The sequence below is a fragment of the Salvelinus alpinus genome, chromosome 9, assembly GCF_045679555.1.
Source record: "Salvelinus alpinus chromosome 9, SLU_Salpinus.1, whole genome shotgun sequence".
Taxonomy (NCBI): domain Eukaryota; kingdom Metazoa; phylum Chordata; class Actinopteri; order Salmoniformes; family Salmonidae; genus Salvelinus; species Salvelinus alpinus.
The window spans coordinates 41,684,057-41,711,713 of record NC_092094.1 but is presented as its reverse complement, the minus strand read 5'-3'; the positions used below and the strand labels follow the sequence as shown (position 1 = coordinate 41,711,713).

General features: G+C 41.5%; 1 protein-coding gene across 1 annotated transcript; it reads right to left on the bottom strand.

The window, feature by feature from the left end:
• Positions 1-318: 318 nt before the first annotated feature.
• slc7a5 (solute carrier family 7 member 5) lies at positions 319-27,657 on the bottom strand. Its single transcript, XM_071326236.1, has 10 exons — positions 26,717-27,657; positions 18,133-18,258; positions 6,936-7,041; positions 5,746-5,790; positions 5,379-5,502; positions 5,106-5,209; positions 4,896-4,992; positions 4,523-4,672; positions 3,314-3,491; positions 319-3,197 (listed from the first exon to the last, which is right to left on the bottom strand). Exons 1-10 carry the CDS (start codon positions 27,294-27,296, stop codon positions 3,142-3,144), a joined length of 1,566 nt encoding a protein of 521 aa, XP_071182337.1. The 5' UTR covers positions 27,297-27,657; the 3' UTR covers positions 319-3,141.

Sequence of the window (27,657 nt, the reverse complement as noted above, 5' to 3'; positions counted from 1 at the left end):
CCTGGACTACCAAGCTGTTTCAATAAAGATTCTCCATTGACCGTGCTTCTTAGTCCAGGACTAGGCTTAATCTATGTCTGGGAAACCAGCATGTAGTGCATAAAGATGTGTGTAATGTATCCTGGGAGGTCAAGGATCAAAGTTGAAAGGATGGACCAAGTCATTGGTGTAGGCTACTTATTGTCTTCTGCTTCATCCCTTCAGCAAATCACCTGGTATAGCATATGGGCTACGTACAATCAACATAACATATCTGTTACGGAGAGGATTGTATTGAAACATTTTACACATAAGAACACTGAAAAACGAAACAAAATGGACGGAATAAAACGTAAGATTTATTCATAAAGCACTTTCACAAATGCCCTGTAAAAAATTAAGGACCCCAAAAAATTAGAAGGCTAACAGTTCCTACAATAAATAAATAAACCTACTGTACTATTTAAATGACTTCTGATGGCTGGAGTGTTAGCTTGCTATGCAGCTGTTCTACATACAATGACAGATCCTCTGAGAAACTGACGGCAGACCAGACTCATGAACTATACGTTACCATAGCAACCACGTGGTCTATAGCACAACACATCATATGCTTTACCATGGTAACGATACAACGTGGAGGAACAAGCTTCTGGAGGATGAGTTCAGTTAATAGAGTACACAACACAGTTCCTTTCAGCAAAAATAATAAGAACAATTAATTAATCTTGTCAACCTTCCCAACCCCCTTTCCACCTCCTGTCCTTCCCCCTGAGGCATCTGTATCCAGAGACTATGTGGTTTTAACCTCTACTCTGAATGCTCTGCCTGCCTCCCCCTTTTGACTGGGCAACTACCCATCTCCCACTACCATGGTCCATACCTCATCAAACCTTTACAGCACAAATCTCATCACCCTAAAATAATGAAATCCTTCTATGAAGTTGGTAGCTGACAGTAGTGACAACATACAATAGACCTTTTCTAATGTAGGATACCAAGACACACATAAGCACTAAAACACTGAAAGAATATTCACAGCTATGAACCTATTCTTAGACACATGATCTCACACACTCACAACGGCCCATTCTAACCCAATATCTAAGGTTATTAGCCACCCTTGCCGTCGTAGGTAAAAACAGTGGCTGTGACATCAGTGCTCCTATCGGGGGCCTTTGTTACGACCTGCTCTGTTATAAAAACACTATCTTAACAGTAGTATTATAGCAACAACACCAATGTGTATCAGATACCCACAAGATAACCGTGATCTAAGAACAAATTAAGAGTCCTCAAGCAGGCAACTATTATGTTCATAAGCTGGTGTTAATGCCAGTATTAAAAAAACATGACGTTGTGACCTTCACAGGACACAAGCAACTTGTATACGAGAAATACTTGTTATCATAACTATAATTAAAATGTCCCCTCCATGGTATAATTGTGAACCAGCAATCTCATAGGAATCTACGAATTGCCTGGATTTACAAAATTGTTAATTGACAGCATTAAAAAAAGCTCCACTGCATCTACCTATAAAAATAAACTAATTCAAGTAGAAATTCATATCTACAAAGAATTTAAAAAATAACTGCCAAAGCAGGGATTTCCATCGTGTACAGTCTAGGCGCAGTGAACCAGTCTGGTCTGCCATAGATGCCGAGGGGAGGGGTGCTATCACATAAGATGTATACCACTGACACTCCTCCAATCGCTGTTATACGTGCATTTACCTGTCTACCTCTGTCTTCAGCTTCTCTGGGGTCAGATGAGTTGTACTGTGTCTGTAGTCGGGGAACTGAATAGCCTTTGGCTTCATCAGAGGCACTAGTTTAAGCAAATGTTATTTGTGGGGCCTTCATGTTTGGCTACTCTTTACAAATACATTAATACTTCCCGCCCAAAAGCTGAAAACATAAAAGCATTCAGAAAACACAAATATACACAGATATTTAGACACATCCAGATGACAACACATAATGGCTGCATTATACAGCCTGTAAGGTGCTGAAATAGAAGCCATGGCAACACAGAGATGATACCCTACTGGGAAGCAGTTGACTCCCTGACTGGGTAATGGCAGAACTACTGAGAAACAGTGAGTCTACCATGAAAATCTGAACAAAAGTTCTAGCTTTAGCCTACAAGGAATTGGCAAAAAGCCAGGCCACAAGTATCCATCACAACTCCATGAAAGCACAGATTGTAATTACATGAACACACGGATGCTAAACCCTCAGTGAAATAATAGTTTGAACGAGAGGACATTTCTCTGCAACTCAAATATGAAAAATAAAAGTAACATCATTCTTATAAAAACAACACTTGTGGGGCATGGTGGGATAAGAGTACAAAGATATTCAAAAATACAAATCAACAAACAATGTAAAGGTCCAATGCAGCAGTTTGTTTCTTATCTCAATAGCAAATCATTTCAGGGTAAAAATTAAGTACCTTACAGTGATTGTTTTCAATGAAAATTGTCAAAAATAATAATAATTGCTTCTTAGCAAAGAACAATTTCTCAATCAAGACTTTTGCTAGGACTGACTAGGAATGTTCTGAGTGGGGAGGGGAAAACTGACAACTAGCTGTTGGCAGAGATTTTTGGAACTCTCTTTCTTATTGGTCTATTAACTAAATTACCGCCTGGTGATGTCACTAGCCAGGCCAAAGTTCCATCCCACCAAAACAAGCAGACATTTCAGGTAGTCTTTTCAAATAGCTCTTCACGAAAAGGGCATTATGATAATTTTCACAATTTCACAGTATTATTCCAACCTCGTAGTATGGAATTATAAAACACAGGATCACCATGTTTTGACTGTATTGGCCCTTTTAAACGGATACTATGCAGTGAAAACCTGTCTGAATATATCCCAGCACTTATCAAACGGCCTATGAGTAGCGTGGAGGTGGCCGTGCCCCTGCCTGGTGCGGAGGAATGAAGGAGGGGCTCTGACATGTAAACCAGTCTGCAGCATGGCTCTCCTTCACTACAGCAGATCAGGGGGAATGATTGGAGTGTGCTTGAAGAACACATTGATAGGGGCTGATTTAGGGTGTACACTGGGGGCAGGGGTAGGGGTGCAGGGGGGTAGGGTAAATGAGCAGTTACTGGGTTTTCCGTGTCGAGGGCTTCATCGATTTATCTCCACTTTAGGACTCCTGTGGTACCACCTCCATCATCTTCTGGCACAGCGCCGTGGAAGAGACTGGAGAGAGAGACACAAATACACACCGTCATTTATAATCATTATATAATCGGAAACAGACTACATCATGAAGACAGATCAAAAGTACAGTGAAGCAATTCATAAGTAAAACTTACAGATTAATTGAAGGAGCCATTTGGGCTTGTTTTGCCACCAAACGCCAATAAAGTAGACTGGCACTCCCGTGGCAATGATGCCAAAGCCGATGGCACACTCCACAGGTGTTTTCCAGATGGACACCACGATAAGGAACATACAAGCCAGGACAAAGCTGATAGGCAGCAGGATATTCACCTGGGGGAAACGGTTCAATGGGATACTGAATATATTACAAACACAGACAAACACATTGAAACTCCCGCTAACAAAATACACAGAGATCGACTGGATTCAAACTAAACTCAGAGGAAATTTAAATAGGAAAATAATGTGAAATTGTGTTACCGTAATTGGCAAAGCATCTTTATATACTAAATATGATATTTTAAATGCAATATTTTGAAAATAGGGAATCCTTTCATCAGCAAATACTCCTTTTTATCAGCTTTACTGAGGTACATGCCTAAGGTTAAAGTTCTGACGAGGGTTAGAGGTGAAATTCTGACTAACCAAATGGCATTCATCCAGAGGACCAGAGAGAGAGGGAGAGTGTTGGTGCTCTTGGTCACACAGTGATCAGAACACTAACTCACATCCAGCTGAATGTGGAGCATAAGACCAGTAATCAACTGTAATCTTTTCAGAGGCTGACAAAGGCTGTGTGTGATGTTAAGCCACACAAACTTAATGAGTACCAGCGAGTGCGTATATGAGAGAGATATTCAAAGGCCGACAATTGAATGAACAGTGTTGAAAAAACCCTCCACCCCCCCTCTATGGTGGCACAGAGCAGGCCACTGTATGGTCCTCTGTCCCAAACACACAGGACATATTTATGTGGTCAATAGACAAGATAGATCCATCTGAACAACCAGCACTGTGCAGCGATGGCCTCTTTCACTTCACTGCCTTTCTCGGCCACTCCCCTCATTAACACATCGCTATGTCAACCAGGAATTAGGGGTCCATTTTGAGGGCAGGCAGAGGACCCACAGTCCCACAGTTGCACAAAGGGGCTCTTTGTGCCCAACAGTCCTAGGGCGACTGTATCAGTGCACATGCTGCTCTACCCTCACTAGCCAGCAGCTCATGCCAATGGCAGGTCACATTGCAGCCTACGCTTCCAAGTAACCAGTTCCAGTTCCTTTTATCACTCTCTTTCTCCCTCTCCCTCTCTGGTGCCTGATCAGTTGATAACAGGTTAGAGACATTACACATATTCTCACCTTGATTGGTCGTTCCAGCTCAGGTTTCTTGTAGCGCAGCCACATCATGCCAATGATCGCCATGGCAATACAGAGCCAGTTGAAGAAACTGAAGAAGTTGATGACGGAGAAGATGTCGTTGGAGAAGGCGTATAGCAGCGTCATCAGGCACTGTGAAGGAGAGAGGGAAGTGTGAGAGAGGTTTGGAATGCAGCAGACAGCAGTGACTATCAACGACAGCCATGGAAAAAAGCTAATATGACAATAATACTGAGCCTCAATTCTCAGGATTAATGTTTGACTTCCAATATGTTTTACTTGTTGAATGATGAGAGCCCTTGGTGTTGGGGTGGTTTTGAGAAGCCCCTGGTTAGAGGGAAGTTTGTGTACGTACTGTGAAGATGAGTGACGGCAGAGGGGTCAGCAGGTTGGGGTGGATCATGGACAGCAGACTGGGGAGGTGGCCCTCTCTTGAGCCCACAAAGAACAACCTGACAGAGGACAGGGGTTATAGTAATTCTACATACACACAAACCAAAGTAGTCCATAAAGGAGCATACTCGTAGTTGGTGTGTGTGAATGAAAAAGTATGTGTGTGTGTTACCTGGATGATGTAAAGAGAGAGCCATTGACGGAGCCGAAACAGGACAGTCCCACAAACACAGGGATGATCCAAGCCATGGGGCCCAGGTGGTAGTTTCCAAAGTCCTGAAAGACAGACAAACAATTTCAGCAAACTGTCCATCTACCAGTCACTGGGGCTGTGTGTACAGGGACATAGAGCGATGTATTTATAGCCAGAGATTGTGTGTGCTTAAGGGAACATAGAGAGTACAGTATGTGCAGGCTGCATGGTGTGGTATGGGGGAGAACTCACCACAGCCACTGCCTCAGAGCTGAGCATCTCATCTGGGCTCAGAGTAGTGAAGTAGGCCAGGTTAGTTAGTACGTACACCACAGTGACGATGGGAAGGGAGATGATGATTGCACGAGGCAGGTTCCTGTGGGAGAGGGAGCAGTGAGCGTTACGCACAGTTAAACTCTTCAGCTGTGACATTATACTTCCTATGTTTACCTACGTCTGAAGAAAATCTCATGTAATTCTACATTTAATACGGACTGAGAAAGGGAACGTGCTAACATAAAACATGCATGCACCAGTAATTCTTCTAAATTCATAGAGTCATTCTTGTAGCATGTCATATAGCATGTTACAGGGAACATAGAATAGCGTTGACACTCACTTGTAAGGTTCAATCATTTCTTCTGTAACAAAGTTCAAGTAATTCCTGCAAGATGAGGATGACATGGTTTAGAGACACTAGCTAGGTTTCCATCCAATTGGCGACAGATTTTCATGCAAATACTCTAGAATCCGCATAAAGAAAATATGTACATTTTTCCACCATTGGTGGGTTTCCACCAAATGGACTTGTTGCTGATAAAAAATGTAATGTACTGAATAAAATCTAAAGCTCAATTTGTTTCCATCGCATGTTAAACACTACCGATAGTTTTGTCACAAAAACGGTTGCGTTAAATAGCAAATGTGCCTACACTGGGCATGGCACGTGTGCTCTAGCCAACAGCTCACAGATACAGTGCGGGTAGGCTAGTCTACATGATGAGATTATTATGGATAAGAGAGAGAATATTTGTATTTGTCAAAAACGGCAGTCAAGCATCGATCATCATGCCACCAAACTAAGACTCTTGATATTTATTGAAAAAAAGGAGCATCTAGATCCTGTGAAGTTCATCATAACGTATTTCATCTGTAGCCTAATAAATTGCGTGGTTTCCCCGAGTCGTGGTGGGAGGACCACACACCATACAACACACCACACCATAGACCACACACCACGCCAAGTTTACTTCGATACAATGGTTATTATATAAATATTTGCACATAAATACGTTTCCACCGTAATTTCTCGCATAATACATTTTACAGACACAAAAAGATCCCACCATGTCGAACAAACAAATGATCTGTCCGCATTTATAAAATGATACAGAAACTTCCTGTTTCCATCACAGCTGCGTGATTTTACTCGCATAAAAACTGTGGATGGAAACGTGGTTACAGACAGACAGAACAGAACACTGTGTGCAAATCTATTGTAGACAGGCTGTGATTTCATTAAGTGTGAGTGAGGATAAAGTATTCAATCATACAGTAATGTTCATGTCCCATAGAGCAACAAAACAGTGCTAAAAAGACCAGGGGGAAGAGGGACTGTTTGAGGTTGAAACCTGAGCACCATGCATTGGGAGGATTAGTCTGAGCAGTTTTCAATTCACTTAGTAGAGTTCTTAATTGGTCAGCCCTCCTAAAAGGGGGTTTACAATGGGATTATATAGAGGACAAAATGCTGCTCTAGTGTTAAATACTCCTGGATGTGTCAGTCAAGTTCTAGTTCTCTGTACTTACCAGCCCCCATAGGCAAACAGACCACTGTACAGGGCCAGACCAATGTTCCCAAAATCGTAATTTGAATTCTTGAAAGAATTTTCTGGTAGGAGGTTGACTGTGTCACCTGGAAGAAGGGAAGAAAGAGTTGGAAAGGTAAGTCCAAAGTTGACACTGAATTATTGACCACAAAGTGGACAGAATCAGCAGCCCTGTGAATTGTGTCAGAGCAGGGCCCTGGAATAATGAAACACAAGATAACATAAATGCACCATGAAAACTAAGATCAACATGAGAAAGTTAAAATAGTGGAAGACTAGACAAATAAACCCAGACAAAATACCAGCATTAATACCAGAGCTAGATTAAAAGGCTGTGAGCATGCATGGGTTCAACCTAAATCCCCTATAATAAACAGTTATGGGGGTTTCACTAAATCCACCACTCAGGGGGGTAGAATGGCGATGGGGTTACCTGTTTTATTAAATGAAAAACAAGAGAAATGTGGAACGTATGCCTGAGGGGGGACACAAGGGATGGACATTCCAGGAGTACCAGCTGGCCAAAAGAGCCAGACATCCTCTGAACAAACAACTCCCAGAGTGTTGTTTCAGACAGAGACCCATGCTTAACCAGGACCAGCACTGGGCCGTGTCCGTCTTCATGTAGGACCATGACCTTCCACCTTTACTGTCCCCCAACTCCAACCCTAAAGCCTGCATGACATCCCAACATGGAAAGGGTCTTTCCAGGGTTGTGCAACGTCAGCTAGTACACTGAAACTCTATGACACAAATACATAGTAACCACAGTCCTATATACACGGAGTGTACAAAACACTAGGAACACCTTCCTAATATTGAGTTGCACCCCCTTTTGCCCTCAGAACAGCCTCAATTCGTTGGGGCATGGAATCTACAAAGTGTTAAAAGTATTCCACAGGTATGCTGGGCCATGTTGACTCCAATGCTTCCCACAGTTGTGTCAAGTTGGCTGGGTGTCCTTTGGGTGGTGGACCATTCTTGATACACACAGGAAACTGTTGAGCTTGAAAAACCCAGCAGCATTGTGGTTCTTGAAACAAACCGGTACACCTGGCACCTACTACCATACCCCATTCAAAGGCTCTTAAATATTTTGCCTTGCGCATTCAACATCTGAATGGCACACACACACAATCCATGTCTCAATTGTCTCAAGGCTTAAAACTTCTTTAACCTGTCTCCTCCCCTTAATCTACACTGATTGAAGTGGATTTAACAAGTGACATCAATAAGGGATCATAGCCTTCACCTGGATTCACCTGGTCAGTCTATGTCATGGAAAGAGCAGGTGTTCCTAATGTTTTGTACACTCAGTGTAGATCTATCTGTGGCTCTGCTAGGAACTGCTTTGTCAATCATCGAACATCCCAACAGCGTATTGGCTGCTCTCCACACACACACACACACACACACAACATACACACAGATTTCTGAATGCCTTGAGATTGGTGGTGATGGAAAGGTGAGAGGCAGTGCGTGGTGTCGGGGTATATGACTGACTGAAAAGAGTCATGAGAGGCCGTGTTGGCCTCAGCTCATGTGACCCACCGCACGCCCGGGACAGGCCTCAGGAGCCTGCCAACAGTTATTCACATGACTGCAGTACCAGGCAGAGGGAGGGATGCAGTGGCCTTAGGGTCAGGCATGGCAGAAAAGCAGGCAGGCAGACAATGGGCCAGACGGGCCCCAGAGGCAAAATAGCCCTGAGTATTACCAGTTCAGACATGACTCTGCAGAATGCAGATAAGTGTCAGAGCCTCGAGGCAGTTTGTCTGAATGGGAGCTACCGCTGTGAACACACCACATCTTTCAAACACACAGTGTACTGTATGTACAGTATGGGTCATCTGTACCTTTCAAGTTTCAAGTTGTATTAGTCATATGTACAGGATACACATGGTGTACACCGTCCAGTGAAATGCGTACTTGCAACTTCCTTCTCGATAATGCAATAACAATAATAAATAATAAAAGATAAGAATAGGAACATGAAGTAAATGGCTCAGTAGAATAAACATTTTATCATGAGTATAATTTATAGTCCAATGTTTACACGTGTTTTGGGGAACGGGGCATTGGGGGGCAAGTGTTTAAATTGTGCAGTATTTAGCAATCATAATAAGAGTCTGGTAGCAGCAGTTGTGATGTGTGTGAAGCGTGTGTAGCGTGTGTGTGTGTGTGTGTGAGTGCATGTGAGCTAAGGTGCAGAGAATCAGCAGGTAGTCAGTCCAGTTCAAGTGTTCAGCAGTCTGATGGCTGGTAGATAAAAACTGTCTCTGAGCCTGTTGGTATCAGACTTTATGCGCCGATACCGTCTGCCTGATGGTAAGAGAGTGAACAGCTCGTGGCTGAGGTATGTGGGGTCCTTGATGATGCTGCAGGCCTTCCTCAGGCACCGTTTCGAGTAGATGTCCTGGATGGGTGTGAGCACTGTCCCAGTGATGTACTGGGCCTTACCATACCAGGCCATGATGCAACCGGTCTGGATGCTCTCGATGGTGCAGCGGTAGTATTTGTAGAGGACCCGGGGCGGCATGCTGAATTTCTTCAGCCGCCTTAGGAAGTAGAGACACTGTTGCCCCCTCTTCACAATAGTGGTGGTGTTGTTGGTCCATGTCACGCCCTCGGTGATATGTGTGTGTGTGTCATTTATCTCAAGTTTCTCGAGCAATTTCAGGTGAACACATCACTACATCAAACAAGTCTATCCTTGTTTGATGAATAAAGGTTCATTAATTCATACCTGTGAAACATTAGATGACCCTAAAAGAGCTCTCCTCTTGTAAACTTTACCTGTACCTTTCTGCCTGAGAGATTAGATCTCTGAATCACTCCAATAGAGTGTTCTCTATAGCTTTGGGATAGCTGGCAGACACAAAGACAGCTAGTTCTTTCACACACACATGCTGCCAAAGAGGAGCAGTGAAGGGTTGACATAATAAAATGGGGTCATACAGTAGCTGGTATGCTGCCTGTATTCCTGAGTTTGTACAGGGAAATATAAACAAAGATGGCTGCCACATCAGATCAGAAATGGATTATATCATCATGTCCAGGGCGGTGGGCACAGAGATGCATGCCCCCGAACCCCAAACCTAATATTTTCAGGAACTCCTACTGAGTAGTAGATGACTGTGGAATAGTACCAGTAAGATGACACAAGGACTGAGTTTACACAGGCAGCCCAATTCTAATCTTTTTCCCACTAATCTGACCAATCACATCAGATCTTTTTCAGAGCTGATCTGATTGGTCAAAAGACAATTAATGAAAAATATATCAGAATTGGGCTGCCTGTTTCAACGCAACCACTGATGGCCAGTACAGTGTACATACTAGAGGTCGACCGATTATGATTTTTCAATGCCGATACCGATTATTGGAGGACAAAAAAAGCCGATACCGATTAATCGGCCGATTTATTTTTAAAAATAAAATTAATATCTATATATATCAAACACACACACATTTTTGTAATAATGACAATTGCAACAATACTGAATGAACAATGAACACTTATTTTAATATAATACATAAATACACACACGCACACAGCTCTGAAGTGACAATGATACTGAAGAGTCTGCTTAGGAGACAAATACTGTCAACTGTTTGAATAAAAATAGAGTTTAAGTTACCTGTGATGAATGTTGAAAACAAAAACTTTAATTTCTATATGCAGGAAATGCTATTTTAATAATGGGCATGGTAAGAATTGACAACCAAAGTGCAAGTCATAATTCCCATGACACCTTCTAGCAAAATCTGAAAAGCGGTTCCTTCATTTATTCCATAGGATATTTTTAGATTCACTTAAAATAAGGTCTGTGTTTCGTGTAGGCTTACATCACCGTGCCAATTTTATAACTGTGTAGATATCCATAGGACAAGTTACTCTGATCAATATAGGCTAAATATAAGCGAAGATACATTTTTTTGTAGAGTGGATTTATGAAAATATGTTGACAAACGTTACCTTATCCTAGTGAGATTTACACGGGTATCAAAACGTTGAGGCGGTTTAAGCCTGCACGAAACACAGACCTTATTTGAAGTAGATCAAGACATTCTCTATGGAAGACATGAACGGTAAAATAATGAAGGAACCCCTTTCAAATTCAGCCGCAAGTTATCACAGGAATTATAACGCGTCGACTATTTCTCTCTAAACCATATACCTTTGACTAATCTGGAAACTATCACCTCGAAAACAAAACTTTTATTCCGTTCCGTATTTTATCTAACGGGTGGCATCCATGAGTCTAAATATTCCTGTTACATTGCACAACCTTCAATGTTGTCATAATTACGTAAAATTCTGGCAAATTAGTTCGCAAAGAGCCAGGCGGCCCAAACTGTTGCATATAACCTGACTCTGCGTGCAATGAACGCAAGACAAATGACACAATTTCACCTGGTTAATATTGCCTGCTAACCTGGATTTCTTTTAGCTAAATATGCAGGTTTAAAAATATATACTTGTGTATTGATTTTAAGAAAGGCATTGATGTTTATGGTTAAGTACACATTGGAGCAATGACAGTCATTGATTGATTGTTTTTTATAAGATAAGTTTAATGCTAGCTAGCAACTTACCTTAGCTTACTGCATTCGCTAACAGGCAGGCTCCTCGTGGAGTGCAATGTAATCAGGTGTTAGAGCATTGGACTAGTTAACTGTAAGGTTGCAAGATTGGATCCCCCGAGCTGACAAGGTTAAAAATCTGTCATGACGTTCCTAGGCCGTCATTGAAAATAAGAATGTGTTCTTAACTGACTTGCCTAGTTAAATAAAGATTAAATAAAGGTGTAAAAAAAAGAAGAATAAATAAATAAATTAGGCAAATCGGCACCCAAAAATACCGATTTCCGATTGTTATGAAAACTTGAAATCGGCCATTCCGATTAATCGGTCGACCTCTAGTACATACAGTGCCTTAAGAAAGTATTCATAACCCTTGACTTATTCCACATTTTGTGGTGTTGCAGTCTGAATTCAAAATGGATTCAATATGTTTCTCACCCATCTACACACAATACCCCATAATGACAAGATGAAAACAACAAATGTATTGAAAATGAAATACAGAAATATCTCATTTACATAAGTATTCGCACCCCTGAGTCAATACAAGTTAGAATCACCTTTGGCAGCGATTACAGCTGTGAGTCTTTCTGGGTAAGTCTCTAAGAGCTTTGTAAACCTGGATTGTACAATATTTGCATATTATTACTTTAAAAAATTCTTCAAATTGGTTATTGATCATTGCTAGACAGCCATATTCAAGTCTTGCCATAGCCAGTTTAAGACAAAACTGTAACTAGGCCACTCAGGAACATTGAATGTCTTCTTAGTAAACAACTTCAGTGTAGATTTGGCCTTGTGTTTTATGTTATTGTCCAACTGAAAGGTGAATTGATCAGACTGAACAAGGTTTCAAGATGACTGAACCAGGTTTTCCTCTAGGATTTTGCCTGTGGTTAGCTCCATTCCATTTCTTTTTTATCCTGAAAAACGAACCAGTCCTTAACGATTACAAGCATACCCATAACATGATGCAGCCACCACTAAGCTTGAAAATATTTAATAATGTGTTGTTTTGCATTTGCCCCAAACATAACACTTTGTATTCAGGACAAAAAGTGAATTGATTCGCCACATTTTTTGCAATATTACTTTAGTGCCTTGTTGCAAATAGGATGCATGTTTTGTCATATTTATATCTGTACAGGCTTCCTTCTTTTCACTCTGTCAATTAGATTAGTATTGTGGAGTAACTACAATGTTAAACAACGTCCATCCTCAGATCTCTTATCATAGCCATTATACTGTGTAACTGTTTTAAAGTCACCATTGGCCTCATGGTGAAATCCCTGAGTGGTTTCCTTCCTCTCTGGCAACGGAGTTAGGATGGACGCCTGTATCTTTGTAGTGACTGGGTGTATTGATACACCATCCACAGTGTAATTAATAACTTCACCATGCTCAAAAGGATATTCCATAGTTTTATTCTTACCCAACTAACAATAGGTACACTTCTTTGCGAGGCATTGGAAAACCTCCCTGATCTTTGTGTTTGAAATTGACTGCTCGACTGAGGGACCTTACAGATAATTGAGATGAGAGATGAGGTAGCCATTCAAAAATCATGTTAAACACTATTTTTGCACACAGAGTGATCCATGCAACTTATTATGAGACTTGTTAAGAACATTTTCACTCCTGAAATGTATTTAGGCTCGCCATAACAAAGGGATTAAATACTTATTGACGCAAGACATTTCAGTTTTTGATTTAATTTGTAAATCTTCTAAAAACATAATTCCACTTTGACATTATGGGGTATTGTGTGTAGGCCAGTGACACAACATCTCAATGTAATCATTTTAAAATTCAGGCTGTAAGACAACAAAATGTGGAAAACTTCAAGGGGTGAGAATACTTTCTTCAGGCACTGAATATTCTGTCACGCCAGCCAAGGGGAGACACAGGGTTGTTGTGATATAGTGAAGGTGGGTCGTAACTGCTGCCTAACCTGTATTTCTGAGTTGTACGGTTAAACAAATACTAACAGGGCTGCCACGTTGTCCTGTCAGATCACATAGATTAAATCACTCCCTGGTCACTGAGCAATGGCCCCCGTCGCTCTGTTCTCTGCTAATCTGTCTGGAATATAAACAGCTATCTGTCAACCCTCATTTGACACTTCAGTTTAATTCTGATTTGCATAAAGAAACAGGTACAGTAGTTGTCTATTTGACACGAGGGCTGCATAGGAAGAATCAATTACATTTTACTATTTACCCCCATCTTTATCACTAGTGCATTTACATTAACAGCCGCCCCTCAAGTAAGGCTAAGCTCTAAATTCACCTCTTCCCGTTTCTTTGTCAAGAGATACTGGCTTGGCCTACAAGCAAGCAGTCTCCCGCTCTAGGTTCTCCTAGTTTGGACCAACTTCCTTATTTGGTCAAGATAACAAAACAATGGCCCGGTAGTTTAAAACTTCTTAATACAATATCAGTGTATAAACAGCAACTGGTGGACTGCATGGCACATATCTGGTCTAACCTTTAAATCAAGTGCTTGAAAGGTAGAAACAGGTACGCCTTATATGATTAGCCACCTGGGGGCGGCTGTGTTGTGTTTGGGGAGGGGTTAAAGTCAGTCACAGCAGCACGGTGAGCAGCTGGGTCAGGTTGTAAATAAACCATTGAGACATCCCGTTACACTACTGACTACCGTACCTTCAACTGAACCAGCAGATAACATGTGATGGCGAAACCAAGGCTGGGCTGCCTCTTTCATAAGCAGCCAAGGGGAGAAACTTGTTTTCAAACAGAGACATAGAGATGTACACGCGACACACACGCAGACAAGGAACGTCCCTACAGAAGACTCAGGACTGGCTCCCAAAGACAAACAAAAATGCTTTTGATTGAAAAGGAACTGGATCATTGGAGTAGCCTAATGAGATTATTTTTGTAACAATCCTGTTGTCATTAACCTGGTAGAGCCTATTACCAAATGAAGGAATGACCCAGAATCGTACACTTCATCCGTTAACCCTAGACGACAGTCTGGTGTAGATAACAGGCATTTTAAAATGCACTGAAGTGAGGATGTCTCTCAGTCAAGAAGAGAAGACAAAGACAAGTGGAGCGTTCATTTGATCTCAGTGGTTAGATTCCTCTCTCCCACCCAGCGGAGTCCCAAACAGACCAGACCAGACCAGCTCTGGAAGAGCCTCCTCCATACAACAGCCCTGAACTGGCAGCAGGAGGACTCTAATAACTCAATATAGGGATATTTCACAACACTGAGTCAGTCACAGGGCAATAAAACTACTATCACCCACAGACAGATATAGACAGACAAACACACTTAAATCATTTAGCAGATGCTTTACACAGAGTGACTTACAGTTTGTGCATTCAACTAAAGACAACCACTACCATGATCAACCTTCAGAAAAACGAGCCTCTATCTGAAAGATCTGTCCTCGGAAAAAAAAGTACAATATTATATTTTTGTGAGAACTTGGCTGACAGTAAGCAGTGTTGTCCCATGCTCATTGGGGCATGCAAGAGATTAATTGACAAATCCATCGATAGAAAACGCACAATACCATATCGATCTTCCTGACACATAGCTCTTCTTTATTAAAATGTATTTCCCCCTCTCACAGAACCTACCATCCGTCTGTATGTGACCACTGGAAGAACCATGTGGATGGAGGGGAGGAGAGTGCGACTGCTGTATTGAAGACAGGAATACAGAGTTATATATTGTATTTATCTCTGAATTATTGCTAGTCTTAAATCCACCTATCCATCTTAGAATGTTTAACAAAAATATATGTAAGTACACTACCAATGTTATGGTATATTGAATCTAGTCTGTTGCTTCAAAAGGGGACTCGTTACTCTCTGGCATGCTAAGAAACTCTCATGTGCCAGCTCGACTTCAGATGTATCCAAATATACTCCTTACTACCACGTAAAACATAGTAATTAGATGTACTCCACCAAAAACACATGATTTCACATGATGGTAAAGCACCCAAATCAGACACAATCATATTCTACAAACATTGACTCAAAGCTCTCAATGCCTCACTCAACAATCAATATCATCAAATTGTCTACATTTTGCCCTGATTGACCCTGGGGGAAACCTCCATCGGCTGACTGATTCATTCAGGCAAGCTTACGCTTCACTAAGTCACTGGCTCTTCCAGAAGAATGGCCGTTGCTGGTCTGGTTAACTCCAACTTCCACCAGTAAAGCCTGCCAGGAGTTAATGCAAATCTTGGTGTCTCGTTCTCCCTCCTGCTCTCTTTTCATAGTCTCTCCATCTCTCCCTTTGTATGTGCTCCAGTTCTGAATGGAGAACAATCCCAGGCAGTGTTCTGGGCACGCCATACCACAGTCAGCAGTTCTGACTGCGGAACAGCTCAGCCTGAGCCAATCTGGCCAATCGCATCCACCAGGCCATAGCTTCAGCCCCAGCCAGCCCAAATTCAATATGTATTTGGTATTTGGCCTTTTATTAGGATCCCCATTAGCTGTTGCAAAAGCAGCAGCTACTCTTCCTGGGGTCCACACAAAACATAATACAGAATGACATAATACGGAACATTATAAGACAAGAACAGCTCAAGGACAGAACTACATACAACTACATACATAAAAAGGCACACGTAGCCTACATATCAATACATACACACAAACAATGTAAGTCAAATAGGGGAGAGGCATTGTGCCGCGAGGTGTTGCTTTATCTGTTTTTTGAAACCAGGTTTGCTGTTTATTTTAGCAATATGAGATGGAAAGAAGTTCCATGCAATAATGGCTCTATATAATACTATACGCTTTCTTAAATTTGTTCTGGATTTGGGGACTATGAAAAGACCCCGGGTGGCATAAGTGTGTGTGTGTCAGAGCTGTGTGTAAGTTGACTATGCAAACCATTTGGGATTTTCAACACATTAATGTTTCTAATAAAAAGAAGTGATGCAGTCAGTCTCTCTCCAAGAGAGACTGGCATGCATAGTATTTATATCAGCCCACTGATTACAATTAAGAGCAAAACGTGCCGCTCTGTTCTGGGCCAGCTGCAGCTTAACTAGACTAGAGTCACACTCCATGGCCCAGGTCACATGGGAGAGGCCACCGACATGGCAAATACTGGGGGCAACAAGGAGAGGGGGAAGAGCTGTGATAACAACCAGGTCAACAAGAAGGATCCAGGACCAGCAATGGCTACACAGCTGGCCATGACTACACATATTCACCTAACAGAGGGGATCTGGCCCCTTAGGGCACAGAGTTACCTGGGAAAGGTTAGCAGTTTCAGAAATGATTCGATAAGCAGCGGTGCGAATTGATGTACCTTAGACATTGCAGTCTTGGTACACTGAAGGAGGGTGGCATCTCTCAGTAAGCTGTTTAGTAGCTTGAATCACAAATGTTCACCCATGCACTGACCACACACTTCTGTAAAGACATTCTCAGTTGCTAACTTGCTACAGTATAACATCAGGTTACAAAATCTCAGTCGTCTCCAGGACAGAGGTCTGAAGAAGTGCAATTCGCTGCACTTCAACGATACCTTCAATTCTAACATAATTACTTATACACAACTTTAAAATCAGTCTAACTGGGGGACTTCAAGGTGGCCCATAAGCCCCTTCTGGGGGAGAAGAAGAAATGTATTGTTTGTATAATGTTACAAAATGGTAGCTGTACTTACCATGAATATGTTTTATTGTATGTCAATTATTTTGTATTTTGTGCAAATGATTCTTCAAGATATGGGCACTGTGCGTCACGGCTGGAAAGGCTACGTTTCCGCTGTCAAAATTCATACCATAACCAACCGTGTTAGCGCTAAAACTAGCATTTGGTTGGTCTTAAATATTCCTATCAGTGTTGCATGAAACTAGCACTTTGGATCATGTTTTTAAGGACACACCTCAAATATTTCCACTCCGCCTATTAAAATAAAATGTATGTGTTGACGTTGAATCAACGTTCAAAATTGAATGGATTTGTAAAAAGTCATCAATGTAAGGGAATTTCGTCTTTTTTTCACCCAACTTTTAACTTAAATCCAATGACATGGTGAAATGTTTTGTTGATTTCATGTTGAATTCATGTTAGTTGACAACTCAACCAAATCAAAACTATACGTTGAACTAATGTCTGTGCCCAGTGGGATCACTCTCTAGGGCAGGAGTAGGCAACTAGATTCGGCCAAAAGGCAGAAATGGTAGTTATAATAATAATAATAATTTGTACACTGCAAATTGACCGCAAAAAGAGATAGTACTAGAGTATAACAAAAATGTCATACCTTGATTACATTGAGAAACGGTCACAACCCTTTTTTTATTTGAGGGAATACTTGGGAACAGATATCCTAAATTAAACAAATGTTTTGCTGAATCTTTCACCAAAAGATGACATCATAAAAAAAATGTTTTGGCCATGACAGCCAAGAGGCGCCGCCACTTCCTGTTCCTGATCACGTGACTCAGACTACATCGTTATCGGCCATGAATTCCTTTCCTGTCCCATTGCACTTTAGGTCTTGTCTGTTTGGTTTTCACTGTGTACCTCCTCCTGTAAAGAGCATTTTGTAGAGTGTGGTAGTGTATGGCTGTATCTTACCTTTGCCAATCTCCACAAAGCCCACAATAATGATGAGGCCCAAGGCAAGCAGCTTGGCAGCAGCGAAGGCATCCTGGACCCTCGTGGCTGCTTTCACACTGTAGCAGTTTATAGCAGTCAACAGCACTGGGCAAAGAGAGAGACAGAGGAGAGACAAAGAGTGTGTGAGTTATTCCTTTCTATTTTTGACTACTGTCTACATCAGTGGTTCCCAAACTTTTTTTTTATTTCACGTTGCTCTCTGTAATTATTCTGGCTGCTTTGGTGCTATTTTTGATGGTGGCTGCAATGTAAAACTATGATTTATACCTCAAATATGCACATTTTCAAACAAAACATAAATGTATTGTATAACATGTTATAAGACTGTCATCTGATGAAGTTGTTTCTTGGTTAGTGACTAATTTTATCTCTATTTTGTCGGTTTTGTGAAAGCTACCTTTGCGATGGAAACATGGTGAAAATATGCGGTTGTGTGTTTGGCTATTGTGGTTAGCTAATAGAAATACATATTGTGTTTTCGCTGTAAAACATTTTAAAAATCGGAAATGATGGCTGGATTCACAAGATGTGTATCTTTCATTTGCTGTATTGGACTTGTGATTTCATGAAAATTATATTATATGATATCCCTGTCCCGTTAGGCTAGGCTATGCTAGTCAGCTTTTTTGATGAAGTAGAGGTTAATTGACCGCCCATAAACGTAATGGACATATACCAGGAGCTGTGCGAGGCCCGCCACGTCTGTTGACTCATCCAGCAGTAACGCATATAATTCACTGGCTTGTATGCAAAGCAGTAATTGTTTCAAAACATCTCCTGCCATGTCACTGATGCATCGTGAAACAGTGTTGTTTAATGAAGTCATTGTCTGTATAGTTTTTTTGGCATTTTCCCCCAGCATTGTCCCAGCCATATCCGCTGCAGCAGGAAGAATTAAGTCCTCCACAATAGTATGGGGCTTGCCTGTCCTAGCCACTTGGTAGCTCACCATATAAGACGCTTCGAGCCCCTTCTTATTAATGGTATCTGTTGCTTTTATACAGTTGAAGTCGGAAGTTTACATACACTTAGTTATTAAAACTCGTTTTCAACCACTCCACAAATGTCTTGTTAACAAACTATAGTTTTGGCAAGTCGGTTAGGACATCTACTTTGTGCATGACACAAGTAATTTTTTCAACAATTGTTTACAGAAAGATTATTTCACTTATAATTCACTGTATCACAATTCCAGTGGGTCAGAAGTTTACATACATGAAGTTGACTGTGCCTTTAAAATAGCTTGGAAAATTCCAGAAAATTATGTCATGGCTTTAGAAGCTTCTGATAGGCTAATTGACATCATGTGAGTCAATTGAAGGTGTAGCTGTAGATATATTTCAAGGCCCTACCTTCAAACTCAGTGTCTCTTTGCTTGACATCATGGGAAAATCTTAAGAAATCAGCCAAGACCTGATAAAAAAAATTGTAGACCTCCACAAGTCTGGTTCATCCTTGGGAGCAATTTTCAAATGCCTGAAGGTACCACGTTAATCTGTACAAACAATAGTACGCAAGTATAAACACCATGCGACCACTCTGTCTCCTAGAGATGAACGTACTTGGTGCGAAAAGTGCAAATCAATCCCAGAACAACAGTAAAAGACCTTGTGAAGATGCTGGAGGAAACATAACCTGAAAGGCAGCTCAGCAAGGAAGAAGCCACTGCTCCAAAACCGCCATAAAAAAAGCCAGACTACAGTTTGCAACTGCACATGGGGACAAAGATCGTACTTTCCTCTGGTCTGATGAAACAGAAATAGAACTGTTTGGCCATAATGACCATCGTTATGTTTGGAGAAAAAAGGGGGAGGCTTGCAAGCTGAAGAATACCATCCCAACCGTGAAGCACGGGGGTGGCAGCATCATGTTGTGGGGGTGCTTTGCTGCAGGAGGGACTGGTGCACTTCACAAAATAGATGGCTTCATGGGGAAGGAATATTATGTGGATATATTGAAGCAACATCTCAAGACATCAGTCAGGAAGTTAAAGCTTGTCGCAAATGGGTCTTCCAAATGGACAATGACCCCAAGTATACTTCCAAAGTCGTGGCAAAATGGCTTAAGGACAACAAAGTCAAGGTATTGGAGTGGCCATCACAAAGCCCTCACCTCAATCCTATAGAAAATGTGTGGGCAGAACTGAAAAAGCGTGTGCGAGCAAGGAGGCCTACAAACCTGACTCAGTTACACCAGCTCTGTCAGGAGGAATGGGCCAAAATTCACCCAACTTATTGTGGGAAGCTTGTGGAAGGCTACCTGAAACGTTTCACCCAAGTTAAACAATTTAAAGGCAATGCTACCAAATACTAATTGAGTGTATGTAAACTTCTGACCAACTGGGAATGTGATTAAATAAATTAAAGCTGAAATAAATCATTCTCTCTACTATTATTCTGACATTTCACATTCTTAAAATAAAGTGGTGATCCTAACTGACCTAAAACAGAGAATTCTTACTAGGATTAAATGTCAGGAATTGTGAAAAACTGAGTTTAAATGTATTTGGCTAAGGTGTATGTAAACTTCCGACTTCAACTGTACATGTCTTGCTACTCAAAAGTCGTCTTTATTCTCACTCAAAAAAACTCCTGTGGCTTTTTTTTCAAATTGTCATGTTTCATTTCGAAATGTCTGCGCAAGAGTGAACGTTCCCCGTGAGAGAATAACAGTTAATGTGATTAGATGCTAATTATTTGACTAGGCTACCTGTTTTTGACATTGTGTTGTTATTTCGCTGAACACTAGCTGGTTAAATTTTATTTTTGGCAGTGACACGAGGCTACTCAGGCGAGAAAAAACAACTCACCCAAATGTATAGCCCCGTTGGAAAATGGAAATGTACTGTTTAAAAAAAAAAGTGGATCACATTTTTAATTTGGCGTACCCCAGGCGTCATTGCGCCTACCCCAGTTTGGGAATACCTGGTCTACATGAATGAGTCCAAAAAAATTATCATTCTCCCTCTTTTTGTAAACTCAATTCATCTTACTAAAGGTACTAAATGTTTGTGTAGATTCCATTCAGCACACAGAGGACAATGTGTATGTGATAAGTGTGACAAACTGCTGTGTGGTGTGTCATGTGGCACAGAGGGGGGAATTGTTCAGAGACCTAGTAAACAGATTCTTGAGGGAATAAAATCAAGCCCCCCACAGCCAGCCTCCCCTCCCTGTCCCCCAGGCTCCCCTCCCTGTCCCCCAGGCTCCCCACCCTGTCCCCCAGGCTCCTCTCCCTGTCCCCCAGCCTCCCCTCCCTGTCCCCCAGCCTCCCCTCCCTGTCCCCCAGCCTCCCCTCCCTGTCCCCCAGCCTCCTCTCTCCCTGTTCCCCAGCCTCCTCTCTCCCTGTCCCACAGCCTCCTCTCTCCCTGTCCCACAGCCTCCTCTCTCCCTGTCCCACAGCCTCCTCTCTCCCTGTCCCACAGCCTCCTCTCCCTGTCCCACAGCCTCCCCTCCCTGTCCCCCGGACTCCCCATTAAAAATGATTAACTAACAAACACTTCAAAGCACCATAAGCCGTAAATCAGCCCGGGTAACAGTAGGGAACCCAACAGCCTCTGTGTGGACCCACAACACAATGAGGGCCTGTGTGGGAGAGTACAGTATAGACTGGGAAGAATGGTACATAAACACAAAAACGCACACTCCCGCTGAGGGTGAGAATGAGAGAGCAGAGCAGTCCTGTTGCCTCTGGGATCAGGGCAGACAGGCTTCAGAGTCTCAGCCTCCTAAACACACCACATGGACTGAGACTGAGGTTTCCCCACAACGCACTAAAGAAGTCATACAGAGCCAGCCAGGGGGTCACTCTATAAAACCTCACCACTGGGACCTACAGTATGCACTAAACTAAAGCACAGTGACCTAATAACTACAAAACACTAAATAAATAGGTCACTGGAACAATAACTCACAAAGTCGGTCAGACAAATCCTGTAGCCTAGCACAACAACTCAATAGATTAGCAAATGTGGATAAGAGTGGCTTGGCTATCCAGACTGACCCTGTCAACCACCACGACCAGAATAAGCAGACTGGACTAACAACATCATGGCTTCAATCCTATCTCTTTATCTAGACATTCGCCCTGGCCTGGCTGCGGCCTTATCTCAGTTTCTATCATGTGGTCACTGGCGATTACACACTTAGAATAGGGATTAGAGACTAGCGCAAGTACTGAACCGTACAACATTCACACACACAGAGTCTGTGAGAGCTTTTTCCACCAGGCAGGCGCAGCCATGATCATGGCTTGAATTCAATCTCTACACTACCACAGCCCTGCAATGTATGCCGCTGCTGCTTCCGCTGCCCACACATTTCTCATTGCAAAATGTATTGACAGACGGTACTGTTAGGTCTGGTATTCAGCATCCACTGGGAAGTGGTAATGAACACTGATCACACAATGTCCAAAACCCTCAGTGGGTTAGACGCAGAAAGAGAACCATGGCAAGGTTTGAATAGAATGTTATATATATGGGGGATACAATCTTCCCAGCTCTGCAGATTTTGCTGCGAGGAGGCAGTCATTAGATAATTTATTTTGTAGCTCGTTTTTAGTCACAAGTCCAGGAATAGCTGAAGAATTGCAACATTTACCTAGAGCTACACTGCAGATACTGTAGCAATACTGGGTGATTTGAAAAGCCATAGTCAATCGATCAATAATATAATAATTATTTTAGCAAAAATGTTTCTTTAATTTACAATCTGTAGAAACTATGAGAATAGAAAATGTCATAACTTTTGTGAAGCATTACAGCACAGTTGAAAAATATGGCAAATAGAAATCCAATATGGATGGTGTTAAGAGATAGATGGGAGGGGTTGAATGGAGCTGAAGGCTGGGACTAATAACAACAAGATAACAAATGTAAAACATACGGGGTCTGTAAAATGTATATAGGTTCAGAACTTTTGTGAAATAGCACAGTTGCAAATAGAAATCAGATGGACATCAGAAATAGAGGAAGGCCAGGTCTAAAAACAAACAAAATATAACTATTGTAAAATAGATTGTGTCTGTAAAATGTATATAGTGTGTATAAGCTGGAAGTAGAAGCCTAATTGTTATTGTTTATTAGTTTTCTCCAATTGGGGGAGGGGTGGTAGGGTTTGCAGGGAATAATAAAGGCAAATATATAAAAAAAAAAAAGTGTATATATGTATGTGTATGCCAAACAAAAACCATTGATTTTAAAGTTGAACAAACCATGCACAAGGACTACTTTGAACATTTTACACAAACACATTTATTGGAAGAACTGTGCAGATGCAAAGTTTGGAAACAGAATTACGGTAAAATTTCCCTCAGTTTTTCATGCGACCACGTTCTTCAAAAACTTTGGTAGATATCGACTCCGAATTGAGGATTCAAAGATGTCTGCAGAAAAAAATGGTGTGTCAGCTATATAATGACACCTTGAATTTGAAACAATTTCTTTTGGTTATTGAACTACAGTAAGTGGATTTACATCCGTTAAGGTAACAGATATTCTGGTAACGGAATTACATCATGGGTAATTCCACCAATTAGCTGCCTTTTGAGTAGTGTTTGGGGGGAAAAAAACATAAAAAATAAAAAAATGACATTCTGTCATAAAGAGGTTAATGTTCAACTTAATAAAAAACACTTTCTCCCATCTCAAGAGGTTAAATAAATAACAACTCCTATAGTAACTGCCTATTTAGTGCCAAATAAAGTAACAGGGTTGATCGTAAAAGGGTATTTAGCGTGGCTATCTATGGGTAACAGGGATGACATGTTACACTCAGTTTTCCATCACAAAACACCAGAAAATGGCCAAAAAGAGTAGAACCAGCTCACCTGTTTTTACACTATGATTTGACTATTAGATGTTCAATGTAAAAAAAATAAAAAGGAATATTTTCACCATATTAAAACAAGAGTTCAGTTCACGTAACAGGGTTGACCTTAAAATGAGGGACAGTTGGTTGTTCGGTTTTAACCTTAAAATGTATTAAATAATATTCAGAAATTACTTTGTCAAAGCAACAAAATACCTAGGGTTTACAATGATGGTGAGTACTTCAATATAATATAACTGAAAAGCTTCAATCTGGTACGTTAATGCTAAAAGATATACATCAAGAAACATGATGCTTATGTGTATACAGTACATTGCATTCAATTGGGTGAAGACTAGTGTCAATATCAAATCAAAGTTTATTTGTCACGTGCGCCGAATACAACAGGTATACAGTGAAATGCTTACTTACAGGCTCTAACCAATAGTGCGAGAAAAAAAAAGGTGTGTAGGTAAGTAAAGAAATAAAACAACAGTAAAATTACATTTGAAAATAAGAGTAGCAAGGCTATATACAGACACTGGTTAGTCAGGCTTATTGAGGTAGTATGTACATGTAGGTATGGTTATAGTGACTATGCATATATGATGAACAGAGAGTAGCAGTAGCGTAAAAGGGGGGGTTGGGGCACACAATGCAAATAGTCCGGGTAACCATTGGTTACCTGTTCAGAAGTCTAATGGCTTGGGGGTAAAAACTGTTGAGAAGCCTTAATATTGACGCCAAGAGATACGCATCAAAGACATGATGCCTAAGTGAATACATTTCATTCAATGGGGAAAATTAGTGCAACAATATTTATTCATAGAGATAGCCATCATAGACAGACGCATAAGTGCCAACAAAATCCAAAACAGTTTCACATTGTGGAGATTGCTGGTCATCTCAAACAGACTGTTGGAGCTAGGAACACAAGCATTTCGCTAAACCGGCAATAACATCTGCTAAATGTGTGTGCGACCAATAAAATTTGATTTAATTTGACGCCCTGGAACAAAGCCACTGCCTCAAGCATTGTACACGACCAACAAACATCTACAGGTTGCATGCGCACATACAGTACCATCTGAGATGCAAAATACCATCTAAGACGCACGCTTATGCACTTTGAGTTTCGCAGACCAGGCGCCGTCAGCGTTCATAATCACAGCTGGATGCTTCTAAGCTAGCTAGCCATTGTAGCCAATTTGTAGGTGACAAATTGCCATTGTAGCCAATCAAGGTGACAGCTAAAGCACAAGCAACTGGGATTTCTTGGTTGTAGTGCTAGCCAGCTAACTCTCCCAAGTTTGACCACTGCAATACTAACGCAATAATATAACACCCCAGACCAGGGCTACTGCACCGACATTTGTGTACTGCATCATCCAATTCGTATGATATGTTACGTCCTTTTTTTCGGGTGCAATTCGTATGCTATGTTACGAATCCAATTCATACAATATGTTATGAATTTGTTTGTGCTTAAGATCCCAGACTGCATCTTTAACTAGAGAGAAAGAAGAGACAGAAAGAGAGAAAGAGGGAGGGGTTGTCCAGACTGCTCCACACTCTCGCTTTGACCACAAGACACAGAAAGAAAACAGTTATGAGCTGAACATAAGTGTGCCAGTGGAAGGGAGGACAGTAGAGGGTGACCCTGTGGTTTGTGACTACTATGATTTGTCATTGTAACCAATTCAATTGCAGTAATTCCATTGCTGATTTTTCTGTAATTCTGTTACCAATTTGGTAACAAAAATGATATCAGTAAAAACACTATAACTAATTGATAGGTCTACCCTTTACGTGTTACTTCTGTGAACGTTCATTATCGGAGAGAAATTAGAATATGTGGGTTTTTGTTAATGGCATTAAAAGGCACAAGGCAATGTTTCTTAAACTTACAGAAGGCAAGTCATTTCAAGTATTGATATGAGATGGCAGGGGTCTTTACTTCAACACGATTGTTGACATAAATACTATTTCTGGTAGTCTAGATGTTTTCTAAGACCCCTTTTCCATCTGTTTGACCAGAAATCAAAGCCAATACCTATTCTTAATTTTTATGATGGAAAATTGTTGAAAAATGTATCTATGGCTTAATTTCCCAAAAATATAGACTTAGCTTCATTTGACACCCAATTTAACATGCTGCTAAGAACTTCACGTTGGTGCTCATGGGTCCTTTTACATGGAAATGATATGTGTATTGCACAATTGAATAGTGTAACGCAATGTGCATGAGACAAAAGTCTGAATTAATTGAATTTGCAATCTATTGTAGAATTTATTTTTGGGGGGTATTATTTTTCTTATTATTGTCATTATTAATAATTTATTATCTTATCTAAAAGATAAATACAATTTCCATTTGAGCTTGATGAGACATGGCGCGTGGGTGATGCTGGCTCTATAGGCGTACTAACCAAAGATGATGAAATAACGCGGTATTTTTTCAACAGTATCCTAGTACACCCAGTGTTTCCGTTTGGGTGAGTCTCGTGCAGCTGCCAAGAGAACAGAGAACGATATCCTTATGTTGCGCAATCCCACTGGACACAAACGTCAATTCAACGTCTATTCCGAGTTGGTTCAACGTCATTTCATTTAAACAAACGTTTATTCAACCAGTGTGTGCCCAGTGGGATGCAACGTGTAGGCTACAACAGTTCCAACTTCTAATCGTGATAAGTGTGGCAATAGTGAATTGCATCGGCTTGGATACTTACAGATACAAAGACAGGCTATCAGCTTCGCCCCATTCTCGGGCACTGGGCAGTCAGGGAAAATGGGCTTGAGGAGGTAGGTAGCGAAGACGTACGCGACAATGTACTGCGATGATGGCCGGATGATGAGCAACTCGATCCACAATTTCAGGAAAGCCGGCAGGGAACCATACACTTCAAGGATGTACGCATAGTCTCCACCTGATTTGGAAATAGTGGTGCCCAGCTCAGCATAGCACAGGGCACCTATGGTTGAGAACACTCCACACACTGCCCAAACAACAAGGGACAGTCCGACTGACCCGGCTTCCTTTACCACTCCAGTCGGGGTCACAAAGATACCCGAGCCGATAATGGTACCCACAATGATAGCTACGCCGTTCACCAGGGTAATGGTTCTCTCTAGGACAACCTTATCTTTGCCGGGTACAGATACCTTGTCCGGGCTTCCTGGTGCGCCTCCCGTTCGGCTCGAGTTTCCATTCTCCCCTCCGGCCGGAGAGAGCATCTTCTCCGTAACCTCCTTGTCTTCCACATCCCGGTCGACTGACGAATTCGAATTTATTTTCTTTAAACTAGACATTGCTCGATCCTGTGGGGACACAGATTTTAGCTTGTTGTCTGTGTCTCTCCTTGCGTTGTTTTTTCTATTCAATGTCTATGATTCTGTCTGAGTCGCTCCTGTAGCACAAAGACACGATGCTGCCTTGGCTGACACGGAAAAACGTGCTTGCTCTGTACTGTGTCAACGCAACTCTGTGTATAAAGGACTCGAGTAGAAAGCATCAAGGGAAGAATCTCAAGTGCCCAGTTGCGTCCTCTCCCCTCACCTCCTTCCCATTTGAAAAGGTCAGAGGGGCGGGACCTCTGGCTTTCTCATTCAAACTGTTTGAGGACGCGACGACAAAGCAATTGAAATTGTCATATGAGCCAGCTTCCTTTTT